The sequence below is a fragment of the Trichechus manatus genome, unplaced genomic scaffold (genome assembly GCF_000243295.1).
Source record: "Trichechus manatus latirostris isolate Lorelei unplaced genomic scaffold, TriManLat1.0 scaffold00050, whole genome shotgun sequence".
NCBI lineage: Eukaryota > Metazoa > Chordata > Mammalia > Sirenia > Trichechidae > Trichechus > Trichechus manatus.
Genome location: NW_004443986.1, coordinates 8,710,858 through 8,725,749, shown reverse-complemented (window position 1 = coordinate 8,725,749; position 14,892 = coordinate 8,710,858). Strand labels below are relative to the sequence as shown.

Sequence of the window (14,892 nt, the reverse complement as noted above, 5' to 3'; positions counted from 1 at the left end):
GTCTGACCTCTGCCTCATGAGTGCTCAGCTGTAATCATCAGGCTAACTCAGCCACACAGGATGAGGCAGAAAGATGACTGTGCTGTCAACTCTTGTACAACTCGAAAACTCAAGCACCTGGAATCTGAAAGACGGATGTCTCAAGATATCCTGTCATAGCTCCATTTTAATGACTCTGAGGATTTTAAATTCTCTTCTGCACTAAATCTTTGGAATCAGAACCAAGATATTTTCAGATGCTTCAGTCGAACAAACACAGCAGGAAATGAATATTTAAAATGTTAATTTTTTTGTATTTACTCTTTAAGGATTTGTTCTGTGTTAATTGATACAATGTTCTTAAGATCACAGGGCACCTGTTTGCAGCCAAAAGCTGTAGGCACTAAAATTCTAGGCTCTAAGCGGGTTAATCTTCAGTGTTTGGTATTAATGAAGTGATTACAGGAATATGAAGCCTTTGGTCAATATTCTCTTAGTGTCCCGGTCAATACATATGGTTCAGATAGCTTTATAGCGTATGTATAAAGAGATGAAACGAGATTTATCATGCCAAGTAGAATTCTCTGTAAAGGTCTAGTAATTTTTTACCTCTGACTAACCCAGAGGGGACATAAGAACAATTGTACTCTTTATAAACTGACCGTTGTCCGTTGTTAAGGGTGGTTGACCTTTTCCCTAAAGTAAACTGCTAGTTTGGTTAAGTTCATTGTGTCGTTTCCTCTCAGATTGTTTCACCAAAGTGAGAGAACAATTTCATCAGCACAAATGGGGAAGAACAGTGGAACGATCCCTATCCCTTCTCTCTTTTTATTCTAACTAGCCATCTGTGATCCTCCCATGCCTTCCTCTAACAATCCAGCAGAAGTCCTTTTAATACCAGCTAATGTCATCTATAAGGAGCCCTGGTGGCACAGTGGTTAAGCACTTGGCTGCTAACTGAAATGCCGGTGGTTCGAACCCACCAGCCGCACTGTGGGGGAAAGATGTGGTAGCCTGCTTCCATAAAGATTGGAAACCCTATGGGGCAGCTCCACTCTGTCCTGTACAGTTGTTATGAGTTAGAATCAACTCAACAACAATAGGTTTGGGTGTAATGTCATCGTCTATAGATGGCACATATGAGTCGGAGTTGACTCGAGGACATATAACAACAATGTAGTCTATGGTCTTGCTTTTATACATGCCAAGACTTCAAGCTAACCATAGGGAATAAAACAAAGTCTAAATAAAAGTACTTCTGTTAGGAACACGAATTGTTTGTATCCTTAGTTCTTTAAGAAAGTTTAAGGAAATAGCGTGGCATAAAATAAGTATTATTCTATTTTAAAGGTTTAAATTCCTAAAGAAAACTTTTATTAAAGAGATGGCTAGAAAATGGGTGCAATTATACATACACACAACAGACCCTTAGCACACAGGCTCCAGGCCACCAAGTGGTTACTAGCACAGTAGTTTCTAATAAGAGCTGACTTCTATAGGACTAAGGACCTGGTGTTCAGGGAAGATGGCACTTAAGACATAGTGTGACTCATGCTGACCCCCTCCTTTGCATGGAGAAGAAAGGGTGAAGTCAGAAGCTTTTCCAGAGGGACAAAAACCAGCTTTATGTTGTATAAGCCCTGTACCTAGATGCCAGAGAATGAAACTGACCTTCCTAGTAGAGTTGGCATTTTCAAGGAATGTTTTTCAGCAAAGCCAGGGTTTCACTTACACTGAAGCCTCATCTTTCACTATAATGAGCCAATAGAACCTAAACGAATTAACTTGTGAGAAGCGAGTTTCTCTTGATGGATATTAGCTTGAGCCAGCTAGTAGATAATTCAGTGTATTGCCTTTATCTGGCCAATACGGGCCAACACATTAAGTCGAACTGCATGGAGACCCAGAAATGGTCGCTGGATCTAATAAGATTTCCTTTGTTCCCAATGCCAAGTTCCTTGCTGCATTAGCAGCTCTAAATGTTTCAGTGTCAAACTATTAAATAGTGAAGAAAAAATGCTTTTGTTTCTTCTCTTCATCTTTCAGCGTTAAGAGCATCATCTTTTACCAGATTCCTCCCTTCCCCTTCAGGAAACCTAAAGATGAGGATCAGGACTTGGGTATCAATGCTGCACTGAGCCTTGCATCAGTTCTGAGCTACACAAATGGCACATGATAGAAATCAATGTGATGCTATAGCTTAAAACCAAGAGAAAATTATGCTGGGAATACTGGTAAAATTTGGGGAAGGAAATTTAACAATACACTCACAGACATGAGTCAGGTCTCATTTCCTTTACAAATGCAACTTGAGCTACTGCTAGAATCAGTGTTCTATTTAATTTTCCACTTGTGAACAATTTAATCAGTAGGTCATATTCAAGTAATATTTCTGTGGTTCTGTTGGATTTTAAGTAGCTTTTTTTGGTGGTAAAAATTATTCTTACAGCAATAATTCACTGATGCATTGTGGGTTTGCTGTAGCAAGATGATCCTCTGTTCAGTGTGGGCTGGCAGGACATGAAAGATCATGACCCATTGTGGGGTTTGGAGTCTCAGCTAATGAATGATGTGGATTTTAAAAAAAAAATTGCGATAAAACATATATACCATAAATTTGGCATTGTAACCATTTTTTTTATTGTTGTAATTAAATGAAGTTTACATTTCAAGTTAGTCTCCCATACAGAATTTTTTTTTTTTTACATACGTTTTTATGAGACCCCAACCGCTCACCCCATTCTGCGACAGCACACTCCTTCCCTCCGCCCCAGATTCCCCGTGAACATTCAACAAGCTCCTAACTCTCTCTGCCTTCCCATCTCACCTCTGGACAGAAGCCACCCCTTTAGTCTCTTGTATCTACTTGTCTAAGAGGCACATTCTTCACAAGTATCACTTTATGTCCCACAGTCCAGTCCAATCCCTGTCTGAAGAGTTGGCCTTGGAAATTGTTTTAGTTCTGGGGTGATGGAGAGACCAGGGGCCATGCTTTCCGGGGCACCTCCAGTCTTAGTCAGACCATTAAGTCTGGTCTTCTTACTAGAATTTGAGTTCTGCATCCCATCGTTCTACTGCTCCATCAGGGACTCTCTGTTGTGTTCCCCTGTCAGGACGTTCATTGGTGGTAGCCGGGCACCATCTAGTTCTGGTCTCAGGCTGATGAAGTCTCTGGTTTATGTGGCCCATTCTGTCTCTTGGGCCAATACTTTCCTGTGTTCTTCGTTCTCCTTTACTCCAAGTGGTTGGGACCAATTGATGCATCTTCGATGGCCACTTGCAAGCTTTTAAGACCCCAGACGCCACTCACCAAAGTAGGATGCAGAACATTTTCTTAATAAGCTTTGTTACATTGTAACCATTTTTAAGTGTACAATTCAGTGGCTTTAAGTACGTTCACAATGCTGTACAACCTTCACCATGATCTACTTCTAAACTTTTTATCACCCTAGCCAGAAGCTCTGTACCATTATGATGTTTGAATTTTGATGTGAAACAAAGTAGGAGTTACTGTAGATTCTGTAGGAAGAGCTGTAATGGAGAACGGAGCCCCTGGGTAGTACAAATGGTTAACATGCTCAGCAGCTGACTGAAAGGTCGGAGGATCAAGTCTACCCAGAAGCACCTGGGAGGAAAGGTCTAGCGATCTACTTCGGAAAAATTCGCGATTGAAAACCCTATGGAGTATAATTCTTCTCTGACACATATGGGGTTGCCATGAGTCAGAGTCACCTGGTACTGGTAGGGGAGAATTGTCTCTTCCTAAATTCTGTGTTTCCTTCATGGAAAACTAAGACATGGACAAATGAGACAGGAGACTATTGCTGCTACACGAGTATGAGGTGATAGGCGCCTGTCAAAAGCAGCTGAAAGTTTAAGAAGTCTTTGCCTGGTGATCAGTGAGACTTTTAAAGAAAGAAATTGAAGTAGAATACTGAAGACTGTCGGAAGGAATGTAAATTAGAAACAGAAACGTGTCTGTAGAGATATTGATGTTTTAAAAAATGTTCATGTTTCATAAATATCTCCTTTCTTGTCACCATTTGAGATACTTGAGTCTTTGATTCCACAAAAATTAAATATGTAGGAAGTTTATGAGTGTGATATGTGGTAGGTGCTGGGCATGCGAAGCTCTCGGACAGCATCTGGTCTACAAGTGGAGAAAATTTCAACAGCAATTACAACAACACAAAAACAATATACGTAGTACAAAGAGAAGTGAGAATGTTGAAAACAGAGCCTCCCAAATTGAAATGGGAGAACTCAGAAAGGCTTCATGAAGAGAAGGTGACACATGGCCTGAAGAGAAAAGCATAAGGAAATTTGTGATGCGAAGATTGGGGGTGGGGTACTGCATTTGATTGCAATAAGTTTCCCCATGGCTCGGTCAGCGTCTGTACAACCAGGGAGTCACTGTTTCTGCAGGCGAGGACCAAACATTCTTTGTAACCTAAACTCAATATAATCAATTCAAGTTATATCCAGTTCCAAATATAGCTCTTCTATTTGCATCCAAAGGTATTAGACTATCCATCCATCCTAGCGGACACTCCTACTTCAGTGGTACCCCAAATGACCCTTCCATTGATACCTTTCCTGTTCTACCTTCCAGCATATGATCGCAGACACTGTCCGAACCCTGAGACACTGCAGGACTAACCAGTTTGGTGAGTAATAGAAGTCAAGTGTGAAATGTAAATTTAGTATACATTGCTACAGACTGTGACCATATCACAAGTATTTGGTGGTAATAAATGTAAACAGATTGTAAAGTATAATATGCAGGTAACTTTGCAGTTTGTATGCATGTAATATAGTCTGCTATTTCATTACTGCATGTGTCGGATTCAGAGAAAGGCAAGATGTGTCAGATTTTCATCCACTCAATGGCAGCAAGTTTACACTGTACAGAGAAGATCCCCACCCCATCTTTGACCCCCGAAAGTCTTGCTTTGCTTGTCCATTGGTTCATAATTACTGGTGGGTTTATCAGGGATAGCCATGACCCCAACCTCCTTGTTTGAAGCCTTCCTGGAATAGGACTATAGTTTGTAAAAGTGCTTAAAGCACCTTCCAGAATATTTTCTCCTCTCCAACAAAAACTTCCTGTCTGAAGCTGCCTTTCAGCTGAAAAGGCATTTTTCTGAGCATTTTCATAGAATCCCCACTGAGACTAATGTATGTAAGAATATTTGTTCCTTTTTAAATCTCAGGCATTGTTTACACTATGTTTAAATGGTGTTAGAACATTGCCAGAAGGAAGGAAATCAGCTTTATTGAGTGCAAGAAGCTTTCACATGGGCGATGGGATACCAGTCCTAGTGAAGGGATATTATTAACCCTGTCAGTACAGAGCAGAAAGCTGGGGCTCAGAGAGGTTAACTCATTCACCTAGTAGCTGGCAGAGTTAGGATTCAAACCAAGTTTACCTGATATCCTTGACCATACCGTTTCTTTGCCCTGTGCCGATTCTATCCATATAAAGAGCAACTAAAAACAGAAAAGAAAACTGACTTCAGTAATTATAGATCAATCAGGTGACCCTTAAGTAAAATTTAGTTTATTAATTAATACATCCTAATTGTAAAACAATTTTTTTCAGCAATACAGAAGTGTATATAAAGTAGGAAATCAAAGTCCTACTTCCTAAAAAAGTACTATTAACAATTTGGTGCATATGCTTCAGAATTTGTTTTTATTCACTGGCTAATCTTGAATGGCAGTATTGTCCCCAACAAAGCAAGTTAGGAGCTGAACTTCTGTATGGATTACAGTTTCTGTTTGAAAGGGGGACTTATAAATACAAGACCTAATTTTCTAAATATTCGCATCAATGAATACCATTCATATGTACTTATATAATTCTCCACCAAGTGTACAAATACAATGCTGTTATAATAGAAACAGCAATGATAACCGTTTCTCTTATAAATGGAGATTCATTCAAATGTACAAGCATAATTTTGCCAAAGAGTATGGCTTCATATTTCTCTCAACCTCCTTTGCTTCCCAAGTATTTACTTGACACTCAGCTAATTCCAAGACACAAGTCTCACTTAACAATGTTACCTACATGGAACCTCTCAGTCACCAGAAAGTAAGCATAACATAAAGCAAAGAAGGAATTTAAATAACTGTCAGGCCTGTTTGTGTTCTAATATTTATATATGTCTTTAAAAATTGGATTTGGGACTGAACTGTCTAAATTCATTATGACAGTTTATATAGCATAGTAAACCATTTGGCATACGATAAGTTAATGTTTATCAAGCCATTTGTAATTTATATAGTGCCATGCAAGTGCCAGTTGTCATGGTTGGAATCATTCATTCTGCTATCATTTTAAGGCCTGAAAATTAACAACAAAATTATTGTAATATAGCGTTTTCTAAACCATTGTTTGCTAATCCAAAAGCAGTCTCTCAATGTCTTCCAGAGAAGATATTCAAAAATCTAGAATCATACAGCTTTTTGGTCACTTCCAAACAAGTGGAGTGGTAAAAATTTTGTTTGACTCCTGGTACGTGTATTTGCTGAAACCAACAAGCTTTGTTTCCATTAAACCTAAGAGTTACAAGCCACCCATGACATACAAGCCTTAAGTTAATTTCCTCATAAAACCCATTTGTCATAAGGGAGGGGAAAAAAAGGGGGTTTCACCAAGAGAACAGTACTGCATTAAAATGCTGAACCTCCTGTGGCCCCTTTCTAAAGATAGTATTCCTTCTTTCTGCTAAAGCTGAACCCTAATCTCCCCCTAGCCCTGTCCCATCTATAATTCCATGAAAGCAAGCAGATGTGACATCACCATGACTCATTTTGACACTGTCATGCTATAGCACAATTTAGCCAATCTCCCCGAGCCTGGAATTTTTGTTTCGTTTATTTGTTTTTGACTATGGGAAGTGGGCTTATGCCATTGTCCAGGCCACTTTATCTCTGCCCCCTTATCAGAGTTGTCACCAGCATGGCACATACATGTTCACAGTGCACTAAAGCCTCTTATGGTCCTTCCAGTTCTTTGACCGCCTTTCCAATTCTTTGAACCACCTTTCCTGTGTCGATCTTAGCCCATACACATACTTTGCCTATTAGCCATATTCTAATTTCTGTTCTGTGAAATCTGGTCATTCAATCGATCCCTTAAATTTTCTTTTCCAAAAAATAAGGACAGCAAAGATTATACAAAGTATAAAATGATAAGGGCTATTGTGTTCATTTGCTTAACAGGTTAGCAGTGATTTCTGACAATTCCAGGTTGACATAAAAGAGCCAGTGCAGGCCATTTAAATGGGCAATTGCTATGAAAGGCTGCAGAGCATGGAAGCTCAGACCATGGTCTTGGGAGTCAGATGTCCTGAGTTCAAATCCTAGCTCTGCCACTTACTTGCTGTGGGACTGTGCTAAGTTTCCTGGTCTGTAGAGTAGAATAATAACATAATTACTAAATATTGCATAATGTTAACTAGTAATAAATGCTATATGACTGATATCTGTCATCTAATTAACTCACACAGTCTGAACTGAAAAAGCATTGCTACTGTAGGACTAAGATATCTCTTCTGGGATTCTGACCTTGTAGCTTTACTCCTAATGTGGGGTTTTACTGGCATTTAGAAATGCCATCATTGCTCTCATGATATTAATTGTCTTTCTTTCCTACAAATATTAGGAGGTGATGTGTCTCCAAAAGAGCATCAAGAGCTGAAATCTTACGTTAATCACCTGTATGTCATTGACAGCCAGCAGGCCCTGTTTGAGCTCTCGCACAGGATCGAGCCTCGGGTGTGAGCCCCACTGCCTCACCTCCCCTGTAACTGCAGCACTTTGAGCTACGGGAATGCCTATGCCAAGCACGTTGCTTTGCTGTGAGAAGAGAAGTTGCTGAGTTTTATCAGCATATCACAAGACAGACACAGGAAGCCAACCCAGGCGTGTTCAGGAGGTGACGTCAGCCACCAGAGCTGGGGAGAGGCCTCTCCACACTACCCTAGGAGCAAGAAGGCAGAAAGAGAATTAGCAGTATTCTTGAGATGGAGAAGCCTGGCTTCTTGTGATAACATTGTTGATCCAATCCAATTTTCAGTTGGTAAGATGTGCCCGTGCCAAGACAAGAGAACATGTCTTGTCACACGTCACACAATGACCAAACACTTCCGTAAGAACGTGCATGGAGCAGGGAGGAGTTTTACTTTGCCTGGCAGTAGGTTACTGCGTCTAGGCTGTCAAAGAAGTAGTTCTCTGGAACATCTCAAAACAGTGGTGGCATCTCTAGATTCCCAGGGAGAAGCAAGGTCTCCATTGTTACAAACAGTGACATCACCAAAAGCCACTGTGTCTAGGGAGTTAGTGTGGACCAGCAGCTAGCATCCACGTACTGATTTCCAGATGAGAAATGTCAAGGCATGCATTTCTGTGCATCTACAATCACTCATCGATGTATGCTTGCAAGTGAAATTAGTTTTCTGCACAACTGATTTGCAACTATAGGCAAGTCAGACTAAGTTGCTTTGCCAATAAGGAAAAGTAGTGATCATTAAGAAATTGTCTCATTTAATTTCTGGAAATTTTCTTCACATTTGTAAGCAGACTCCAATCTCTTATTGGGTACAATATAATTTTGGAAAAAGCACAACAACTGACACATAGTAAGCACTCAGTAAATGTTTCTTGAGGTGACAGAGAGTCACAAAGGTCTGTGTTCCTATGCCTGACAATGTTTTGCATACCTCAGGCAGGCCCCTGGCCCACTGTATGTGAGTGATAACAGCCAGGACAGGCAAGTTAATAGAGACCTAATGTGTGAAGCACTTAGCACTCCCTAGAAAAGAGCAAGACAATATGATAGTGGTGATTACCAGCCTTTCATCAAATGAAAAGAGCCCTGGACTATTCAAATGTCAGATTTGTGTTGGAGACTCAGAAGTACTGTAGTCCACCTCCAACCAAAGCAGGAAACCTTTCTATAATTCATCTTGTTTTTGTTCAAGGTCTCAAGGTCTTCTTTTTTTATTCCCTTTTTAGTAGGTTGGGGCTCCAACAGTAAATAAGATCACTTGCTATTCTCCAAAACTGGTTAGAGGATCTTCCTCAGCCTTCGAATGATCAAAAAGGCTTGTGGGATAAAATAATGAAATATACCCCTGCCAGCTTATACTTGTCACTTTGCTGAAATACAAGGGCCCTGCTTCATGTACTAGGCGTGCTCATTTCCCACACATGTGCATCTTGGTGAGCTGCTCACCGCTCGTGCCTCTTCATCTCCTTGATGCCCACGCGGGACCGTTTCCTTGTTGTCTCATCACCACCTCATTCATCCTCATGACGGAGGTGTGCCCAATGCATCCTGACACCTTTATAGCAGTGCTATTTCCTGGGCTCAGGAACCACACCAACCTTGAGATATCACCAGAGAACCCATGGGGAGGCAATTGTGGGTAGGACTTTAAGAGATGCAGCCTGGCCAAATATATAAAACTTCAGTCCTGAAAATTTATAGGGTTTTATAGAAAAGGAAGGCTGGTTCACTCCATGGTAACAGAATGAGACCCACTGGAGGGGAACAGAGTCATCAGAACCAGGGAGAACAAACTCCCCTCAAGGTGATCTAACTCAAAAAGCTCTCTCCTCAGTGATTACCCAGGGTAGCACAGGCTTACGGTGAAGGTAGGTGTTCTTTCTCTATGCTAGAAAGTAGGATTTGGCCAGTCTACTCATAAAAGGCCATGTTGACATTGTCTCTATGTTTTACAATTTAAATTATTTTTCAAATTAGACCTACATTGCTCCAACCGGAACATTACCTCTAGAGGACTCATTTTCAGTGGAGAGGGACTTCAGCACAGTGCCTGCTTCAAAGGCCCCATTCAGATACATACACTTGGCCAAGTGAAGTCACACACACATTGCGTTTAGACACATTTTATATGGTGTATTCAGGGTATCCTGTTTGCATGGGTGTGAACAGGCTGGGGAGAAAGTGGTGCTTGTCCACCTCCTCTAGCCATGGGCAGCAAAGGAAAGGGGAATTATCTTTAGTTTAGATTTGCTTTTCTATCCCTGTCTTCTGAATATCAGAATCCTCAAACCTTTCTGAAATATAACTGCCTCCAGAGACTTCCCAGGCAGGGACACTCAGAAGCTTTGAGAAAACTTAAATCAGCATGAAGCTCCTTCTAACAAATTGGAGCTGCGCTACAGTGAGCATCCACCATAGAACTCAGAGGGCTTCCTACTAATGGAGATGGGCCTGTCCCCTCTCCAGGTATTTGCCAAGGCCTCTTTGGGACAGATTCTTGCTCTGGCCAGAAGGGTGGGCTGAAGATGTCTAAGCTTATTGTTAGACATAACAAAGTCTCCCTTCACTCTGAAAGTCTTATGTAGTCTGCCCACTTCAGTGGATGAGGCACAGGCACTTCTAAGTGGGTTCTTTTTGTCACAGCACAACCAGCACAACTCGGACAGATCTGTGGGTCTCTGGGTTCATCAGCATTCCAGCCCAACAGCCCTGCTTAGACGTTAGCACAGGACAACAAAACACAGGTTCCTGTAGACAAAACAGCAACCTACCCAGATTTTTTTTTACATGCACGTTTGCAGATGATCCAAAGACTACAGTGTTTTAAATTCACTGTTTGTTATAATCTGTATAATTGCCAAATAGTTGTAGTGATAAATATGACCTGCATTCACTTTATTCTGGTATCGTTAATTATGTTTAGAATAGCTCCCTTTTCTGAGCCCCTATCCACAATTAAGAAGGGTGGAGCATACTTTGAATTTGGAAGCATGAGGGTAAAGTAAAAACCACACCCCCAGTTTAGTGGGGAGAAGATGTTGCACTAATAAGGACGCACCCCTGAGTAGGGGAGAGGGTTGTATGAGAGAGCGCAGGTGACTTCTAATCCCTGGAGCCGGGCTTTTCCTGCTGCCCCGATCCTCAGCCCCACAGTTATAGCCATCATGCAGACTACAGATCTCAAACCAAGTGTTCCTAAATGGCACAACCAATCCAAGCTTCTCAAAAACCAGGCAAAATGCTTAAAATTGGGGCGATCGGGTCCACTGTAGTTGTCCAACATGGGGTTGCTTTGGAATGCTTCAAAGACATGTCCTTAAAATTTCAGCCTGCTTATTAGTGAGTGGGCCAGTTCTTAAAACTGGTAGGAGAGAAAAGAGTTTTTTTAAAAATTGCCAAAAAGTTAGATGAAAATGTATTACTGTATAAAGCAAAGCTGTATATACTAAACATTTTTTAGCAGAGTGATATTTATTTGCATAGCCTATTTATTGTATTCGTATTACACTGTTATTAAATACTGGAATGAAATCAATGACCTGAAGCAAGGAACCTTGCCTTTTAAATGTATCATTAATTAGGACTGCTGTGACATTGCCAGCTTGCATTAACAATTAGAAGATAGAAAGCCCGCAATCAGGGTGTCTACCTAACTTCTCAGGGACTACACTTTGTAGTTTTCCACCATTAGAAGAGCTGGTAAATATGAAACACTTGTTGAATTACCAGAATTGCCATTAACAGTGTTTTCCTTCTCATATTTCATGCTTCCTGCCTCTGTATATATGACTGTGCTGTGTATTTATCGAAGCTAGTAAGCAATAATTTATATGTAAAAATGGCCAAGCAATATAAGGTTAAAACTTATATAAGTAACTGTTACTTTATCTTGTATTTTCAAGTGTTTTTTAAAACTGCTTTTCCAAATATATGTTAAAGGTACTATTAATGTCTCATACGACTTACTTTTTCCATGATGTGTGTGTGGGTTAAATCGTCTTTATTCTAATGGATTGGAACTTGGGAATCATTTGTTCACTGAAGGAGCTAAGATAGGTGAAGAGGTTTAGAGGTAGCCCGCAGAAGGCTAAGTAACTTATGATGCCAGTGAATCGTTGCACATAATATACTGGAAATCTTCTTAAGTGATCTCATATTCTGGGATTTGGGGAATATAACAACCACTGTTATAGCCTAGCCTCACTCTAATAGGACCAGGAACTCTCCCTTTCTAATGAACCGAGACACTGAAGAAGCTCCAAGTTCCTGTTGGTGATGCCGTTGCCTGGAATAGAGGCCCCAGCATAGGAAGAGCTACAGGCAGGATGCAGGGGGCTGAGGGATAATAACAATGCTCTGGGGAGGTGGGAAGACTAGCTGTATATACATCTAAGGTGAAAGATTCTGTGGTGGATTGTATTACTGTTGAAAATATTCTCTGCCCTCCCCCGGAGAGGATTACGCCTCCTGCCCATTGATGTGAAGCTTGGTCATTTGGCGTGTAATAACTCCTTTCTGCAGGAGGAGTATGTATATCACCATGTCCAAGAAAAAATGGGGAGACATGGCCTGTGCCACTTCTTGGAGTTTAAGTTTCTTGGCTGTATAGATTATGTATAGATAAATGTTTTTCATCAAGTTTGGGAAGTTTTCAGTCATTATATCTTCAAGTACTCTTTTGGCCCCTTTCTATCTCTTTATTAATATTCTCAGAGCCCTCATGGCAGTGGTTAAGTACTAGGCTGCTAACCAAAAGGTCTGCGGTTTGAACCCACCAGCCGCTCCACAGGAGAAAGATGTGGCAGTCTGCTTCCATAAAGATTACAGCCTTGGAAACCCTATGGGGTAGTTCTACTCTGTCGTATAGGGTCGTTATGAGTCAGAATAGACTCGACAGCAAGGAGGATTAATATTCTCATTTTGGTGAGACATAATTTTCACACTTCCATTCTTCCTTTAGTTCATTAAACATAAATAGCTGATTTAAAATCTTTGTCTATAAACGCCAACGCCTGGTCTTCCTCAGGCACAATTTCTGTTGATTTATTTTTTTTCCTGTGTAAGGGCCATAGTTCTTTCTTTGCATGCCTTGTAATTTCTGTTGAAAACAAAACTGGACATTTTTAGTATTATAATGTGGCAGCTATGGAAATCAGATTCTTTCCTGTCCTCAGGATTTGTTGTTTTGGCTGTTGTTTGTAGTTGATGTTTATTTGTTTAGTATGTTTTTCTCAACTAATTCTGTAAAATCTATATACTTTGTCTTGTGTGGCCCCTGAAGTCTCTGTTGCTTTAGCTTTGTCAAAGCGCAAAATTAAGCACAGACTCTGTAAATAGAGAACAATAGAGCTTTACTGAGGAATGAATAGAAAGCGTCAAACCGATCGGCACAAAGCATAAGTGTAAAGTGCTCCAAAGGGTTAGGTAGAGAGTGATTTTTATATACAATTTAGAGGAACAAAAAAAATCTTTCTTTACATCAGTTATCTATTTTAACATTCTTTCCGAGAACAATCTGTGCAAGCAATCTTTCAAAACAGAGTCACAAGGCCCCCTCCCTAGGTAACATTTCGCATTATGTTTAACCATGTCTTAGTCATCTAGTGCTGCTATAACAATACCACAGGCGAATGGCTTTAACAAAGAGAAGTTTATTCTCACAGTTCAGTAGGCTACAAGTCCAAATTCAGGGTGTCAGCTCCAAGGGAACCCTTTCTCTGTCGGCTCTGGAGGAAGGTCCATGTCATCAATCTGGTCTTAGTATGAGAGCATCTCTGTGCAGGAACCTCCGGTCCAAAGGGCGCCCTCTGCTTCCAGCACTGCTTTCTTGGTGGTGTGAGGTTCCCATGTTTCTCTGCTTGCTTCTCTCTTTTATATCTCAAAAGAGATTGCTTAAGACACTATCCAATCTTATAGACCTCATCAGTATAACCTCATCATAGCGACAGAGTTTACAACACATAAAGGAAATCACATATAACCTCATCACAGTCATAGAGTTTACAACACATAAGGAAATCACTTCAGATTACAAAATGGTACACAATCATACAATACTGGGAATCATGACCCAGCCAAGTTGATAGATACTTTTGGGGGACACAATTCAATCCATGGCAAACTACATTCTTGATCCCTCCTTGATTGCTCAAGGGTGAGGGGTAATTAAAACTTTACAAGAGTGGAAAATTCCACACATAGTCCAAAAGCGAAGTGGAGGTCAGGAGCAAAATGGAATCTGATTTGAACCTGTGTCAGCCACCTTAGTTATGCCAAGTGCCTTATATTTTTATGAATCTCCATAGCGATTCCTTGATCACTATTATAAGAGTGTTTTCTTCTGCATGGTCATTGTACAGAGTGGTTTTTGTTCATAGATTAAAATCATCTTCCATTTCTTCACCGTGCCATAGCTCAGACGCTGTGCTTCTGTGATCCACTAGGCAAAGTTACTGTAGAGGTGGCCACAGTAGGAGGAACAACTTAACTGAAGGGCCAACTCAAGGTGTGAAAGTAATCTCTAAAGATTCAAGATACATAATCCTCTGCACAAAGAATGGTGGACTTGTGGCAAGCATTAGGCAGACATTTCATAAAGCATTTGATTATTCCTATAACAATGATTACTATGATTAAAATGATTAGGCCAGTTTGTAATAGATAATGCAGCCAAGAACCAATACCAGTCAGTAACCAGTTAAAGATATCTAGGAAGGAGAATCAGGCATAGGAGGTATTGAATGTAACTATGTAGCCTGTTGCTAAATTTTTCTGATGTCTTCTTGTACTTCTCCTGTGTTGTTAATCCAGGCATAACAGGAGGTATTGGCGATAACACAAACTGAGGAAATCGAGAACTATTATATAATCTAATACAACTTTAACAAGGGATTCTAAAGATGTCTGTTGAACAACCATTCTGTCTGCAACATCAGCAATTTGAGCCATTGTAGCAGATAGGTTATGAATGGATTTCTCAAGTTGGGGAATATCATAATTAGGCAGGAGTGCATGAAGGAATACTCAACCCATTCCAGGTTTGTCAGCTACTGGATTAGAGTATGATATGTTGTCCCTTCAGTTCTTACTGGGAATTTTCACATCACTGGTCCAAT

General features: G+C 40.5%; 1 protein-coding gene across 2 annotated transcripts in view; it reads left to right on the top strand.

Moving 5' to 3' along the window:
* The window catches only part of RAPGEF5 (Rap guanine nucleotide exchange factor 5), a 282,757-nt gene extending 270,567 nt beyond the window's left edge, over positions 1 to 12,190 (top strand). For both annotated transcript variants that reach the window (XM_023732311.1, XM_023732312.1), the window contains 2 exons: positions 4,592 to 4,646; positions 7,652 to 12,190. In XM_023732311.1, coding sequence (XP_023588079.1) covers positions 4,592 to 4,646; positions 7,652 to 7,770 — 174 coding nt within the window. In that variant the 3' untranslated portion in view covers positions 7,771 to 12,190. The remainder of the gene's footprint in view (positions 1 to 4,591; positions 4,647 to 7,651) is intronic.
* The last annotated feature ends 2,702 nt before the right edge of the window (positions 12,191 to 14,892 follow it).